The 15478-nt window shown below is 34.3% G+C and overlaps 1 protein-coding gene across 2 annotated transcripts; it reads left to right on the top strand.

Annotated features, from left to right (window-relative positions):
* Positions 1 to 2546: 2546 nt before the first annotated feature.
* On the top strand, positions 2547 to 9515 carry LOC118187759 (uncharacterized). 2 transcript variants are annotated; one of them, XM_035358032.2, is made up of 2 exons: positions 2547 to 2649; positions 7369 to 9515. In XM_035358032.2, exon 2 carries the CDS (start codon positions 7391 to 7393, stop codon positions 8468 to 8470), a length of 1080 nt encoding a protein of 359 aa, XP_035213923.1. In that variant the 5' UTR covers positions 2547 to 2649; positions 7369 to 7390; the 3' UTR covers positions 8471 to 9515. The 2 variants fall into 2 exon arrangements, with proteins under 2 accessions (XP_035213923.1, XP_035213925.1); XM_035358034.2 differs by lacking the exon at positions 2547 to 2649 and adding an exon at positions 2984 to 3428.
* The last annotated feature ends 5963 nt before the right edge of the window (positions 9516 to 15478 follow it).

The raw sequence follows: 15478 nt of genomic DNA on the forward strand, positions 1-15478 counted from the left end.
TTTAGTATCATATTTCTTCTAATGTTTGTAAATTACGAACGTAAAAAAATGGTTTGCTTGAAGGATTTCCATTGACCGTATCTCATTACTGCAATTTTGCATAAATAACATTGTTAAAGATTGGATGGGTAAGGCACAAAAAGACATATTAAGGTGAGTCTTCAAAAAGGCAGAAAGGTAAGAAGATGAGGTTTAGTATTATAATAGTATATAGTTTCCCTGAGATTATCTATGAGGTCTGAGAGACTCCCTCATTATGGGCTTTTTAGATTTCATCAAGTCTTCCAATGTCACTAGAAAGCAAAGCGAACAAGTAATAAGTCGTTTCTTCAACATCGTAAACGCATTTAAGCCGAAAGAGATAGAAGCATTTCTGAAGGACATTACCACACGTTCTTGTAACGCGTTCAAATTTGGAAGAAATGGGGTTCGGATCCATTCAGTAGCATGTTTGGTAGAGCGAAGAGGTGTAAATTTTGTTTCGGTAAGCACATCTTCCATTGTCATGGTCTTTCAAGAAGAATACAGCGAGAGAAGCAGAAGATTACATATATATATATAAATAAAAAAATAAAATATCGGAATGAAAAAGAATGAAATTTCGTACTTAAAATTTATTAGGTCCAACCTAATTTCTGCGGGTTACATTATAAACTGGTAGAACGCAAATTGAAGAAAATGACAAAAATGGAATCATAAAATGTACATTTCAAGGAGAAAAATCATTTAAAATACAGGAAATTTATATAGATATAAATGGATGATTTTCAAAATATGTTGATGTCTTATCGAGTCGGCTGGAAACTCTCTCCGAGTCTTAGAGAGAATCTCACTGAGAAAGTTAAAAAGAAAAAAAAAAGAAAAAGAAAAAAAAATCTTCCTTGTTCTTTCTTTTGAACGATGTCCTTTAGGGCATTATTCATAAAGGAACTCTTTACCTTTAGAATCTTGCTACCTTCCATTGGAAGAATACCAGTTCTTAGAATAGAGTCTATCCAATTCTTAGACTAGATCGTATCCAAACTCTAAAGGTAGAGAGTTCCATTTGAATGATGCCTCACAGGGCATCGTTCAAAGAAGAGAAAGAAAAAAAAAAAAAAAAAAAAAAAAAAATTAATTTCTCACTGAGATTTTTTCTGAGACTCTGATAGAGTTCCAGCTCGCTCGATCGACGCTAAGAATCTTTTTAGAATGAGCTGTTACATATCTTTAGATGTAATCTTCTTCAAAGTCAATCTCTGTAGAATTTTGTAGAGCAATATTAATAAAAAAGTGCTTCTATGTGACAATAAAAAGCACCCAAGATCTAAAAATGAATACCTTGCATTCAAATTATTTTACTGTACTTCAACGGAAAAGGAATGACGTAATTTTATAAACTTCTAGAATATCATCGACAATCTAAGAGAAATCAAGCAAAATAGTATTTAAGAATTTTTGGAACTAAAATTGTACTTCAAAAATAAACACAGATCTTTTATTTATTTTATATTTATGGCGTTTTGCTATTTCATAGATTTTTTTTTTTTTTTTTGTATGTGTACTGAGAAGGGTAGTAAACGGACAGTGTCCAGCAGGAAAATCTCTAGACAAGCCACTGAGGTCTCAATTATTTGCCATTATTAATGATTATGCCACTTAATATTTTGAAAATGGTTTCCATAGATGGCGATTATTAATGATCATGCATTTAATATTTTCGCATTGGATTCCATAGATTCGCAGTATCATGCGTAAATGGTGACACTTTTAGAGGCGAGGCTTCGAAAGAGCAACGTTTATCGATTCAAGCAGAAAAGAACAAAAAACAAACAAACAAAAAATATTATCGAACAAAAAAGAATACCTGTTGACTGATGCATATGTTCATTGCTTTAAATAAGGTTTCGCTTAATTGTTTTATTAAAGCAAAGAACACATATATTCAATTTTTTAATATATATCCCCTCTTTTTCTAATTAGTAGTTTTGAGAACGCGAAATACAAATTAGCAAAAGCTTCCAGCCCTCTTTCACAAACACACCCTACTTAAATCGTTCCCTAGTTGTGAACAGGCCTTCTGCCCCCCAAAAAATTTCGAATTTAATATTAAATAGAAAATCCGCGATCTATAGCCAACGTAAAGTTCACGTGAGAACACTAGATGATATGGAATGCCTTACGAAAGTAGTAATAATTTAAATACACATAAGCAATATTTAGAATTGATAAAAATGAAGAAAAGTAATCTTTTTTACAACAGATGGCCGTTGATAAAGAAAAAAAGAACCTTTTCTACTATAGCTAGTCTTCGGTAAAGAATATTAAACTTCTTATTAAAGCCTTTATATTTTATTTACAATTATTATTTTCTTCTGCGAAGGAAATATTCTATAATTTTAGGCCTGAATGAAAAGTAAAAGCAATAAAATAAACATTTATTTAAACACGAATAATTTAGAAAACAAATTTCCTAACAAAAACCTTAAAAATAACGATTATTTTCAAATAATAAAAATTGCACGTAACAGATGGAGCCACATCATTAGAATTTTCACTGCGTGGTACGAAGTTCATGTAGTTCAAGTTTGATAAAATAGGTAAGATTTGTAAAATCATATCTTAAGAGAGTTTTCGATCAAGTCTCGATAGCTGATTACTGTTTTAAAGGTAAAATGTTATTTGATCTCTTGATTGTATTTAAAGGTCTCTTTAATTTAATATTTCTTAATATTTTTGTTAAAATGTAATCTCGATGCCATTATTTCAAAAAATGATAAAATGTTATTTTAGCTTTTATCATTGTGCTTGATTCCGATATCATGGTGATAAAACAAGCCTATTATATGCGGTTTATCGCTTTCAGAAGGGTTTTAGAGGTAATGGAATCTTTCATTCAGTGGATTTACAGCCCCTCCATTATCTTATGTAGCCTGCTGTTACAGATACTATCATATTTACGGTCAAGTATGGAAGCGATTTTGTAGTGAAACTAATTTTGTTTGGAAAACTAATGAGAACCCTTTCAGAGTTTACAGCATGTGAGACAGTCTGTAGTTTTAATGCCGTTTCCCACTTTTGATTTTCCTGTAAGATTTTACTAAATAATCCTCAATTTCATATAGATTCCCATGCGAGCTTGGTTTTGGCTCTTTTGTTAAGCGGGAGACACCTTTTGCGCAGAACTAAAGTCAGAACAGAGGCAGATGCAATAAAAACTGATACATGAAAAGAAAGGAAATTCAAATTTTACATCCACTTTACAAATGCTTTATGTATACCTCGTTACTAAGATAACACACTTCTAAGATGTAGTCGACTTCAGTCTATACCTTTTGTAAAATATCTCTCCACCTCAGCTCTCAAGAACTAATGCTATGTAACTTCTTTCTTTGAGGATACTTTAGGGGGGATGACAAAGAGGATTTTACCAAAGTACCAAAATTAAAGTAAGTTAGAATGAAATTTTGTTCAAGTGCCTGTATCTCATGTTTCTATGCCATGTCTTTATAATATGAATTTTATTGTGATAAATAATAAACATATATTAAATGCAAAAAAGTTACAAAAATAATTACACTTTAATAAATAATTTTAATTGATATAAACTATTCTTACTATTTGTTAGAAGTTTTATACTTCATATTCCTTGCAAGATTTTTAATATTAGGCTGCTACGTTGTAGACTGCAAGATAATATATGTCGATGAATCTTCCTCTGTCAACTTCTTGAAAGTCTATGATTTAGATCAGAAAAAGACTTTCACAACAGTAAGCGGACAAAAGAATCCTTATCCAGACGGTATAGTGGTTAGGGAAGATACTGCGATACCGAAAAACTCAGGTTCGAATACCGGAGAAGGCATGGATGTTTGTAAACCTATAATGTCTATGTGGCATATCTATGTGGCAAATCTCTCTATGCGGCGAGCCAAAATTCCTCTCGAGAGGTTAATTTACCATTAACCTCTCGAGAGGAATTTTCGAGAGGAAGAGGGGTGGGAGAACCTTGGACACGCCCCCTACAAAATTGGGGCGGACCTGAGTGAAGTCGTACTGGCATTTGTATGCATGGACCTTATAAGATATACCTTTCTTATAAGGTCCATGTTTGTATGGTGCAAACGACAGGCGCAATCTTGCTTTCTTTACTACGAGGGATGTATTGAGTTTAATTCGATAACGCTCCAATTTTTCGATGTATTTTCACATATCTTCAAATTTTTGTGTACGGATAGGCTTACATTGCCAGATAGGCTACAGTCTGCATTTCTAAATTTTCTAATTCCGTCTAATTAATAAGGTTGTTATCGAAATCCTTTATGTCGAATAGGTCCGGATAATCTACAGTTTTCAGTAGCTTTTCAATCCTTTTCTAATCTTGAAATCTGTTTGAAAATGTTTTCTTTAATAGAATACAGACTTTTTAAAAGTTCGTATTTAAAATTCCATTCAGTTTTTTTGAAGACCGTTATTTCATCCAAATAAGGTTTTAAGTATTGAAAGATGATAAGTTTTTTAGATTCACTATCTGTAGAAAAATATCTAATTACTAGTCCAAACATAATCGCAGTTGTTTTTCCACGGCCTTGTAAATCTGTATGAAATTCATTTAAATGTAATGTTATAATCCGTGAAAAACATAATTTTGTTAAGTATTCTGCATTAAACAGTTCTTTAAAATCATCTTTGTTCAAACCATCTAAAAAAATCTGATGTGTGCACCACATGACTTCTTTGTACGGAATATTAAATTGTACGCATTTTTTTTTTTCATTTTTTTTATTGGATTTCATTTAAACTTATTAGATTGAATTAAATCTACCTTGTCGATACCGCATAAACCACAATAGAATAAATGAACTCTTTAAAATTCACTATATTTGTTTACCATAGCGACACTCTGGCCCTTGGTTCACTTAACAGCGTTACATTTCATTCATAACTAATGTAATCTAATCTAATGATGCTGGCTTGGGCAGCCTTTAGTCGGTCTCCGACTTTTACTGTCTATCTTGGATATTGCCCATAGGGCTTGGCAAACAAAAATACGAAGGAGATACATCCACACCTAAAAAGGTGAAGCTGGTACTTGTACTTTTGGTACGATACTTGGAAAGATGTAAAATTTAGAAAGCAACTGGGCTGCGCGGAAAAGTGAGGTGGACGGAGTTAGCCGACGAGCGGTCGAGTGATGGTGAAAAGATGCGATTCTTTGAGGCCAGTCACATGGGTGGTCACCCTCCCAAGTACTGACCCCGTTAGATGCTGCTTGAAAACTGAGTTAAAGATGAGAATGAAAAAGAATTCTTCTGGATAAGTCCCTTAATCCTGAATTTCGGCAATTTCCATCAGATACTGTATAGCAGAATTCATTTTAAATTAGTTTTACAATTTTTTTTGGGGGGGGAAGAGTCCTTTATTCTGTCCTTACGTACAGATATCAGGCAAAATGATCGTTAAATTGCTTTTGATAGCGGTGAAAATTAATATTTGCGTTGAAATATGATGCCCGAAATTTTTCGCCGTTACAATACTTCCATTTTACTTCGTACAAAAAAGGCCGTATTTCTTCAGTAAAAAAGGCCGTATTTCTTCCATGCATATCGCAAATGTTTCTAAAGATATAATCTGGCTTAGTAAGGCACGTTATGATTCATTAATAGATTATCGTATTCACAGTTAGCATCATTTAAAAGTTTTTTGATCATTTAAAATATCATTAAAAGTGTTTTATGCATGTCACGTGCAACTATAAAATTTATGATTCGATTAAGTCTTCCTGATATTTCTTTGAAATCGCTAGTTCCGAGTTTAGCACATAGCACTTGCTGGTGAATAATGCAATAATAACTAAAAATTGCAATTGAATAACTTTATTTTGAAATTATTAAACAAAACCTATCTCTGGCCCAATCATACCAAGAGCTCTTTTCTTTCCTAATGACAATATTTTTTTAAAATCTCTATTAAATATTTTTAGTTCATTGACTGCAATTTCATAAATATAAATACTTTTCGTTCTTTCCGGTATATTTGCTAATTTTAAGTTCCTCGTACATTACATTCTCTTTCAGGAAACGTGAAATAGTTACTAATCTGGTAAATGACTTTACGTGAGTTGTTTCATTGAGACAAATTGAGATATAGTCATAGCTATTAATATCGCTCTAAAGTTAATGGGAAATATTAGAACTCATTTTTAAAGTCGTATATTTAACATTACGAGGTATTTCTCCCGCCTTTTAATTGGGATTGCACGATGTACCATAACAAGTAAAATCTAGATCCTTCGAAAAGCTTCAATTGCGCCTTAAATCCTTAACCTTTCTTTATAAATTCTTATAAAGCTTGCAGTTTATTATTATTATTTTTTTAATGGTTAGTTAGTATGGAAAGGCACTGCCAGTTGAACTAGGGTACATTGCTGGTGTTCCCCATACCTATAATATTACTTAATGCTAGATATTACTTACCTATACCTATACCATTACTTAATGATACGTTATGTTAAGTTAAACTACTACGTGCCTATAATTCTTTCGCTTGGTAAGCTTTGCCACGACACAAAATATAAGGCCTTTAATTTATCTGCTAAGCGACCTCACACTTAATAGGTTCTGTTTATTTATAACCGTTCACACAATATTGCCATTCATCAAAAGGTAAGATATTTGATTTACCTTTCAAATTTAAAAAATATGTAAATGCCTAAGAAACTGAGCAATTTAGGAGCAATAACTGCATTTCTTATTAATTTAGCTATTTATTTTATATTTTATATCGAACTGCTATATTACTGAAATACTTACAGCGTTATTTTTATTTCTACAAGATGTTTCTAACGCTGTATATACTAAGTACTGGTGCATAATCCTTTGGTCTTTTCTGTGATGTAGAGAGTTTTTCTAAATTCAGTTGATAGTTTTTAATGAAAACTAATTATTCTTATCTATTCTTTTCCTAATTCAAAATCTCTCGTTTATGTTTGATTTTTACTTACATTTCTTTCTTTGTTCATATCATGAATGTAATTCTTTTATCAGTCCACAATGAATACGATTAAGCATACGTAGTCATAACTATTTTTCAGATAACATATTTGATTTGCTTTCATAATATAATCTTTTAACATTACGTTATGAAACGTTACGTAAAGAATACTTGTTGTTACATATATTGGAAAAAAAATTATAATGGATTTGGAATTTTGATTGTTACTGCTCTCATTACCGGGCTTTTCAAAATTCCTAATAGCTTAAAACTATGTAATTCTTTAATCTCGAATAATAAGGTTTTGAAAGACGCAAAACCAGTTAAATATATACTAGAGAATGATCTTTCTAATAAATATATGTATCTTATTTTATCTACTTTTTTCTTCCATAGGTTCTTGAAACAAGCAATCGCAATGCCTGAAATTTCTGTCCGTAATGCTGACTTCTCAGATATTCCAAGTATCCTTGAGCTAGTTCGAATCATTGGTCGCTACGTAAGCTTTGAGGATGAACTTTTTTCCTGGATGGCATTAGACCCTCAAGCTGTAGTTATTGCCGAGAGCAGCCAATCTAAACAGATTGTTGGTGCGTGTTCAGGTATGGCCTATGGGCCAGGTCGTGGTTTTATGGGACTTTACATGGTGAGAGAAGAATACAGAGGTCGCGGAATCGGGACACAGTTATGGAATAAGGCCATGAAACATTTAGAAGATCGAAATATAGGCGTTCGAGGCTTGGAGAGTATGTTCAGTGAGTACAGAGATAAACGCGGTTTCCTCCACCAACCAGATTATGTCATTTGCTACTACAAGTGTTCTGAAAGTTCGCTGATATCACCAAAACTGAATCTTGATAGCTTTGGAATCGTTTCATTGGTGGGTAAAGGAGTATGGCCAGGGAAACCTGAACTGGTGGCAAACATTCGGGATCTGAAAAGTAATCTTGCAGAAAGCACAACTGAGTGTACTTTGAGAGACATCAAAATTTCTTATCTAGACACTGTTGAAAATATAATAGTTCAAGAAAGGAAAGATACCATGGAATCTGGAAGATCCGTTGAAAATTTACTAACTGAAGTGGTAAGTTATGACAGATTGTTGCATGGCTACGATAGGTCTTTTATAGTTGCACAGACTCTATCTTGGCGTTCCTGCAAAACGAAAATCGCAATAATTAACGAGAAAGTCGTAGGTTACATATGCTTGAGACCAACAGTGGTAGGATTTTGGATGATTTCCCCATTCTACGCTGACTCAGAAGATATTGCAGAATTATTATTGTTTTCTGTACTATCCGATGTGAACTTTTCGGAAATAACTGATGGAATTGAAATTCGATTTCCCGATAAAAATCCTTACTGTCTGAAGCTTATTCAAAAATATGGATTTCGGGATGAAAGTCTTCCAATTTCTACCGGTTATAACAAAACCTGTATTGAGGTTGATGTCTCAAGAATATATTCCTTCCACGCTACAATATTTTGCACTGAATGATTTTAAATCGCCCCAAACTCATTTTACACTAAATAATAATATGTGTTATTTTTCTTTGAAAAATGTTTAAAGATCGTTATAAAATTTATAAAGTGCTTTTTTGTAATTGTTTTGTTGTTTATCAGGAAAAAAGTTTTTTTTTTATTAGATAATTTTAAATCCTTGTGCAGATTTGTATAATCATTGTTTTATTTCTATGCATGATTAAATCTATCTGTCAGGATTACGCAGAAGTAGACTTAATGTATTTTATTGATATGACAATAAATTTGCAATTTATTAAATTTTAGTTTTTCATTAATTTTAAAATAATATATTTATTTGTTCGCTACGTAGATTTTAGAATTAGTGGATTAGTAGTTTTTAGTAAATGGGAACGTAAATACTGAGTGATCAAAATAAAAATCTCTTGTCGTTGAATGAACTTTTTTCAGTGCATCTGTTCATTCCATTAATTATGAAATTGTTGTATGCTTGTATGCATCTGTATTATAATTCCAATTTTTTTTTCGTATTTTAAATTATGGGGTTAATTTGACTAACTTCAAGATACAGTACATATAAAAAAAGCAAAAAGCTTATTATGAAAATTTCGTTTTCACATTATACTTCTAAAGTTTAAAATTATTAACAGTTTAAGTGACTAAATATTTGTAAGTAGTTAATGTTTTAAAGGTACAGAGGACTCAATGAATCAAGTAAAAGTTAATATTGCAGGTAATCTCACAACTAACGTGATTTCAAACAGGATTCGATTAATGATGATCATTTTCACACATTATCAGTCTAACAGTTCTACGGGCACGTCTGCCCTAATATGGCTAACTCGATGTAAGCATCTTGGAGGGTTTGCAGGCCGTCTGCCTTCTTTCATTCCTTTCGCATCTTGAAACTGTCCGCCTCTGTGCGTGGAGCACGTCTTCTTCTCAGCACTTCCAATTGTCGTCTGCCGCTCTGCAAGCTGTGATGACGTCATGCCTTGCTGGGTAGAAGTAGAAGTAGTCGAAGAATATGCCTCCACATCTATGCATATTTATAAGACCTGGAGAATTTTGAACATCCAGATTTAATGGCTATTAGAAATGGAGCAGCAAATTATGAGATAATTAACAATATTTTGTTTTATACTAAAAACCAAATGAGCATAATGAATTAAGACCTGTCATCATAGCCAGTTTAAGGCTCAGCATTTTGAGAGAATTACATGACATACCTATCTTAGCAGGCTATTTTGGCTTCAGAAAATCGGTGCAAAGAGTCCGTAAGGCAGTTTATTTTCTGCAACTTCAAAAATTTGTTATGGAATATGTTGACATGCTTGTCAACTAGTTAACGATACAAATTACAACCCGACCGGGCACATAAATAGAAGCTACTTTTCCAAATGAATTAATAAGAATTCTAGGTTCATACCCACACAGTGACATTATAAAAACAGATACTTGAGAGGTATTGTCTATAATTTTTCGAAGCGGGTAGAAATAGCTCACCTTACAAGAGCCTCAGCTGTTTTCTAAATGAATACATCTATGTGCAGGGCTTGGATTACGCCAGTTAAATATATTGCCTTATCGGTCACGATCAAAAATTGAGCAGTGCGTGACCAGTCATATAGTTAAAATTATTCGTAGCTATGTTAAAGGTTATCACCGCTGCTGGGATGGCTGCATCAACGAATTAGCTTTTGCCCTAAAACAGCCAAACATGACATTACCGAAAAAACGCTAGCAGAATTATTTTTGGGGAGGAAGATAATTATCCCCTTTGATAAATTGTTCTTCTCTTGTTGTTATTGTTGAGGTAAAATTTAAACTCCCAGATGTTCAGAAACTGATTAACAAGACGGTGATAAATTCACACATGGCAAGAGCAAGGTGAAAATTATATTATAATAAAAAAGGAAAGATTTCAGTCTTAAATTCGGAAGACAAAGTGTTAAAGATTAGACATTCGTTGTTTTGTGCCCCTCGAGATAGAACTGAAAAATTCTGCCCAAAATTTAAAGGCCATTCGCTACACAAAGGAATTTTAGATCTGTTTGTTACTTAGAAGGACATAACGGGGTGATTAGTACTGCCAACATGGATCAAGTTAAAAATTATTACGACCACGCTGATATGATAGTCTTTCAAGATATTTTGCAGGAATCACTTATGGCAGAAGGAAAGCACCAGCTCCAAGGACAAGAGAGAGGCCTCCGGCTTTAGAAATAATAGTTCTAGAAGAGAAAAAAAAGGAGATCAGAGTGGGCGAAATAGAAGTTAAAAGACACAAGCATGAAGAGCCAAAAGGAAACATCGCGGTAAAACTGGGTCCAGCACATAAGAGTAGCAATTCGGTGAGAAAAGGAGGCAGCCGGAGACCGCATATGAGATTCAGCAAGCGGCTAATGGAAAAGCAATGCAGCTAAGGAAACAGCGATCCAGATTTCAAATGACGAGGAAGAAGGTCACTGATCGCACGCCTACGCAAATTCTACGCCCGAAAGGAGCGTTCGAAAAACTTCTCCAGAGGAAGAAACTCCTCAGCAACCAGCGGACTCCACCGATTGACCAAGTCAGCATTCCCGGACCAGAGCAAGGAACCCTGACGGCTAGATCCCACAAGCCACCAGGAGCTCCAGACTTTGGTCAACGTTGAAAAGGTTTTCAAGGGAAAAAGAAGCGGCGTACAAGTGGAAAACAACGATGGGGATGGACGACAATAGCAGAACGCATCGACGGTTGAGGGTCCAGCAGATAGCCTAATTGCCTTACTTGAATGAATTCGTCGAACGGAGGATATTGGACTTCAACAAATGAAAAAAAAATCTGATGTCTACACCACATGACTTCCTTGTATTGGAATATTAAATTATACGCATTTTTTCTTGCATTTCATTTAAACTTATTGGATTGAATTAAAACTACTTCGCCGACAGCGCATAAACCACAATAGAATAAATGCATTCTTTAAAATTCACTCTAGCATTTTTTACCATAGCGACACTTTGGCGCTAGATTCACTTAACAGTATTAATAATTATATAACAGTTAACTTATATAATAATTATATAACGGAAACTAAGTTAACTGTTATATAATCCAATAATTATATAACAGTTCGTTCATATTATAACTCAAAATGCACAAAATTTATATCATTTAAAGAATAGAATTATCTAATCGTTGCCACATGTTCTATTCAAATACTATAATAAAGTTAGAATGATGTATAAAAGAAATTAAACAAAACAAAAAAAAAAAAAAAAAAAAGAAACTGTTTTTCACAGACGATTGAGTATTTCTCATTTAATTAATTCAGTTCTCACTTCGCGAGAAGGCAAAAATACATAAAAACTCAAAATATCTATATTAAAAATTACGAAGTAAATCTTAAGCACTTATTTCCTCGAAAAAATTCTAGAAAGAATTAAGCATGATTTAATTGGCAATAATAAATGAATGCGTTATCTTTGTTGTTGCGAAGCTAAGTTTCTCTAGACTGGCAACAAATCCACTAGTCTCCTGTTTCAAATGTAAACATGAATGGCCGCCATTAAAAAAAAGGCTTAGCGGCACTTAGACAACTTTAAAATTGTTGATAATTCTAAAAATATTGCACACAGATTTACTAAAGGCATAAAAACCTTAACCGGAAGATAAAAACAACATAATACAATCATTTTAAAGCAAAAAATGTACAATTTACAAACATATAAGAGTAAAGAAACTGAGATCACTGAACCGGGTAATAGAGTGGATATATATATAAATATATTTATATACGTTTGGTGCGGCCGATTGCAACCAAAATACGAGTTGCACATTTACATGTTATAGCAGTCCTATATACAAAATTTCAACGTTCTGAGGCTACTCGTTTTTCAGTTATGCGAGATACGTACGTACATACGTTCGTACAGACGCCACGAAAAATTCTCTTCAGAATTAATTTTAAAGCAGTTTTATAATTTTTTTGAAGGAAAAGAGTATTTTATTCTGTCCTTACCTACAGATATCATGCAAAAACATCGTTAAATTGCATTCGATAGCGGTCAAAATGGATATTTTCGTTGAAATATGCTGCCTGAAACTTTTCGCGATTACAATACTTCCTTTTTACTTCGTACAAGGAAGTAATAAGTAAGAATTACTTTTATCAAGTATTCAGTTTTACGACTGAAAGAAAATGTTTCAGCAAATTTCATACTTAAAACTAAGTATTTAGTTTTACTTAATTTTAAGTATGAAATTTGCTGAAAAATTTTCTTTCAGTCGTACTTAAAACTAAGTATTCAGTTTTACTTACACTGGTGTGCAAAAATTAAGGATGAGACGGTTTTTTCAATATAACTTTGTACAAAAGCTTTCCAAATGAACACATTTAATACCGTAAGATCCCCAATACGTAAGGACATGAGTAATGTAAGCAACACTTACTAAAAGAGAAATCAGAGGGATAAAAGAAGCTTTCTTGAAAAAGTAGCATGGAGCGCAATGCGACTGAAGGCCGAAACATCCCTGTGATGGGTGTCCAGCAAGAAACATCCGGTCTTTAATAGGGGATATGATTTCCCCTGACTGCTAGGCAGGTTTCACAGCGTCTGCCCATGCTGAGAATGAGGGTGTCAATGAGTTGTTGAGACATTGCTGCCCATTCGTCTTGCAGTGCCAATCGAAGCTCCGGAATCGTTACTGGTGGTAAGGTACGAGCTGCCAAGCGTCTGCCTCGATGGGATTGAGATCCGGAGATCGTGCCGGCCAATCCATACGTTCAATATCCTCACTCTCTAAGAGCTGTTCGGCAGCTACTGTGCGATGACATGGTGCATTGTCGTCCATGAAAAGGAACTGCGACCCATAGTGCCTCTAGAAAGACGCACGTATGGAAGAAGAATCTCGTTACAATAACGGGTCCCGTTGACTGAACCTGCGTCGAAGATGTGAAGGTCTGTACGACTACCAAGCATGATGCCTCCCCAAACGAGAACACCGCTACCTCCATACCTGTCCCTTTCAATGATGTTCGAGGGATGATTGCGGCTGCCCCGCTCTCTCCAGATGAGTATGCGATGAGAATCGCTACTCAGATTGAATCTGCTCTCATCTGTAAAGAGTACTCGTCCCCATTCATTGTCTCTCCAATTCCGGTGTTCCCGGCACCACAGAGAACGCCTTCTCAGATGGGCAGGCGTTAGAGGTACACACCGCACAGGGCGTCGTGCAAACAGACCACCACCGTGCAGTCTTCTGGCCACGGTAAAACGCGATATCGGTCGTCCAGTCGCCTGTGTCGTGTGTCTAGTGATTTCTCCCGCTGTCTGCCGCCTGTTTCTTCTAGCCTGTAAGGCAATATACCGATCATCTGAGGGTGTGGTTCCTCGTGGACGACCATTACTAAACCCCCGGATAGCTGTTCCTGTAGTTTGAAATTGTCTCTAAAGTCGTGAAAAGATGCTGTGAGCAATTCCGAACTCTGCAGCCCCACTTGTCACGCTGCGGCCTTCCTCCAACTTCCCAATGATTCGACCGCTGGTAAAAGCATCCAGATGTCGTCTGACAGATTGATTATTCGCCATTTCTCGCTGAGGCAGCAACTCGGTGTGATTTTAACTGCTATACGGCGTGCAATCTCTTTGCCAGAAATACTGATCTTACACCGACAACATGCTTTATACTACTCAGACACTTCCCCATTACGTCTACTTGCATATCTGTGCATGTGCTACCGTACATCACCTTACTTAATCTCCTGAATCGTCTTTCTGTTCGCTCTGCCTCTTCGTTCAGCTGATATGCTAATTTTTCGACTTCGTCCTTAATTTTTGCACACCAGTGTATATATAATTATATTTATATACGTTTGGTGCGGCCGATTGCAACCAAAATACGAGGTTCACATCTACATGTTATAGCAGTCCTATATACAAAATTTCAACGTTCTGAGGCTACTCGTTTTTAAGTTATGCGAGATACGTACGTACATACGTTCGTACAGACGCCACGAAAAATTCTCTTCAGAAGTAATTTTAAAGCAGTTTTATAATTTTTTTGAAGGAAAAGAGTATTTTATTCTGTCCTTACGTACAGATATCACGCAAAAACATCGTTGAATTGCATTCGATAGCGGTCAAAATGGATATTTTCGTTGAAATATGCTGCCTGAAACTTTTCGCGATTACAATACTTCCTTTTTACTTCGTACAAGGAAGTAATAAGTAAGAATTACTCTTTTTAAGTATTCAGTTTTACGACTACTTACTAAGTAAAACTGAATACTTAGTTTTAAGTATGAAATTTGCTGAAAAATTTTCTTTCAGTCGTTGCCTCGATCGAGGGCAGTTTTTATTTTAGAACTGTACCGAGCAAGGCACTTTTTAATTTAGTTATTTAGTAATTATCAGAATATTTTAAGTTTACAATGAGAACGAGATGTTCATTTTTAGTCTGAGAGACTGTGTTTAGGAAACTTGGGCGTATTTTTCAATTGAGTGAAGCAATATTCGTGATTCCATAAACTAAAACATTTTGCTGAATATAAATGACTTGAAACTATTTTCAGGATTCTCAAGTAAAGTAATTGTAAATCTAAAAATATTTGTTTGTGTTAAAACTAAAAGTAATTTTGTGCATGCTTGTAAAACGAAAAATAGGTGTATGTATGAAAGAGTTAAAACCAAGCTATGTTATGTTAAAAGTGAAAACTAACTTGAGAATGCAGGCAATTTAAAGTTAGGCTCTCCAGTAAATGCCAAGTTAATTTTTTTTTTACTAAGTTAAATTTTTCACTTAAATTAGCACCTCAGGGTTTAGTATTTTTGTAGGGTATTTTTCTGAGGTCTTGTTCATGAAAATTTTAACTTGCATGCTGTCAGTTAGGCGGTAGTTTTAACATTTTTTACATGAGCACACGCTTTCATTTCGGTACAGCTCGCTAGGGAGCAGAGGGGAGATTTAAAAGTGGGAAAGATTTTTACGAATAAAAGTTCCACCATATGATTTCAAATGAAAATAAATCTACTTTTGT

Source organism: Stegodyphus dumicola, chromosome 8 (assembly GCF_044657685.1).
Source record: "Stegodyphus dumicola isolate Sdum_Otavi_A_Nest chromosome 8, ASM4465768v1".
Lineage (NCBI taxonomy): Eukaryota > Metazoa > Arthropoda > Arachnida > Araneae > Eresidae > Stegodyphus > Stegodyphus dumicola.

Bases quoted from the DNA above. Each gene is read 5' to 3' on its own strand.
- LOC118187759 (XM_035358032.2), top strand. From the start codon at position 7,391: ATGCCTGAAATTTCTGTCCGTAATGCTGACTTCTCAGATATTCCAAGT.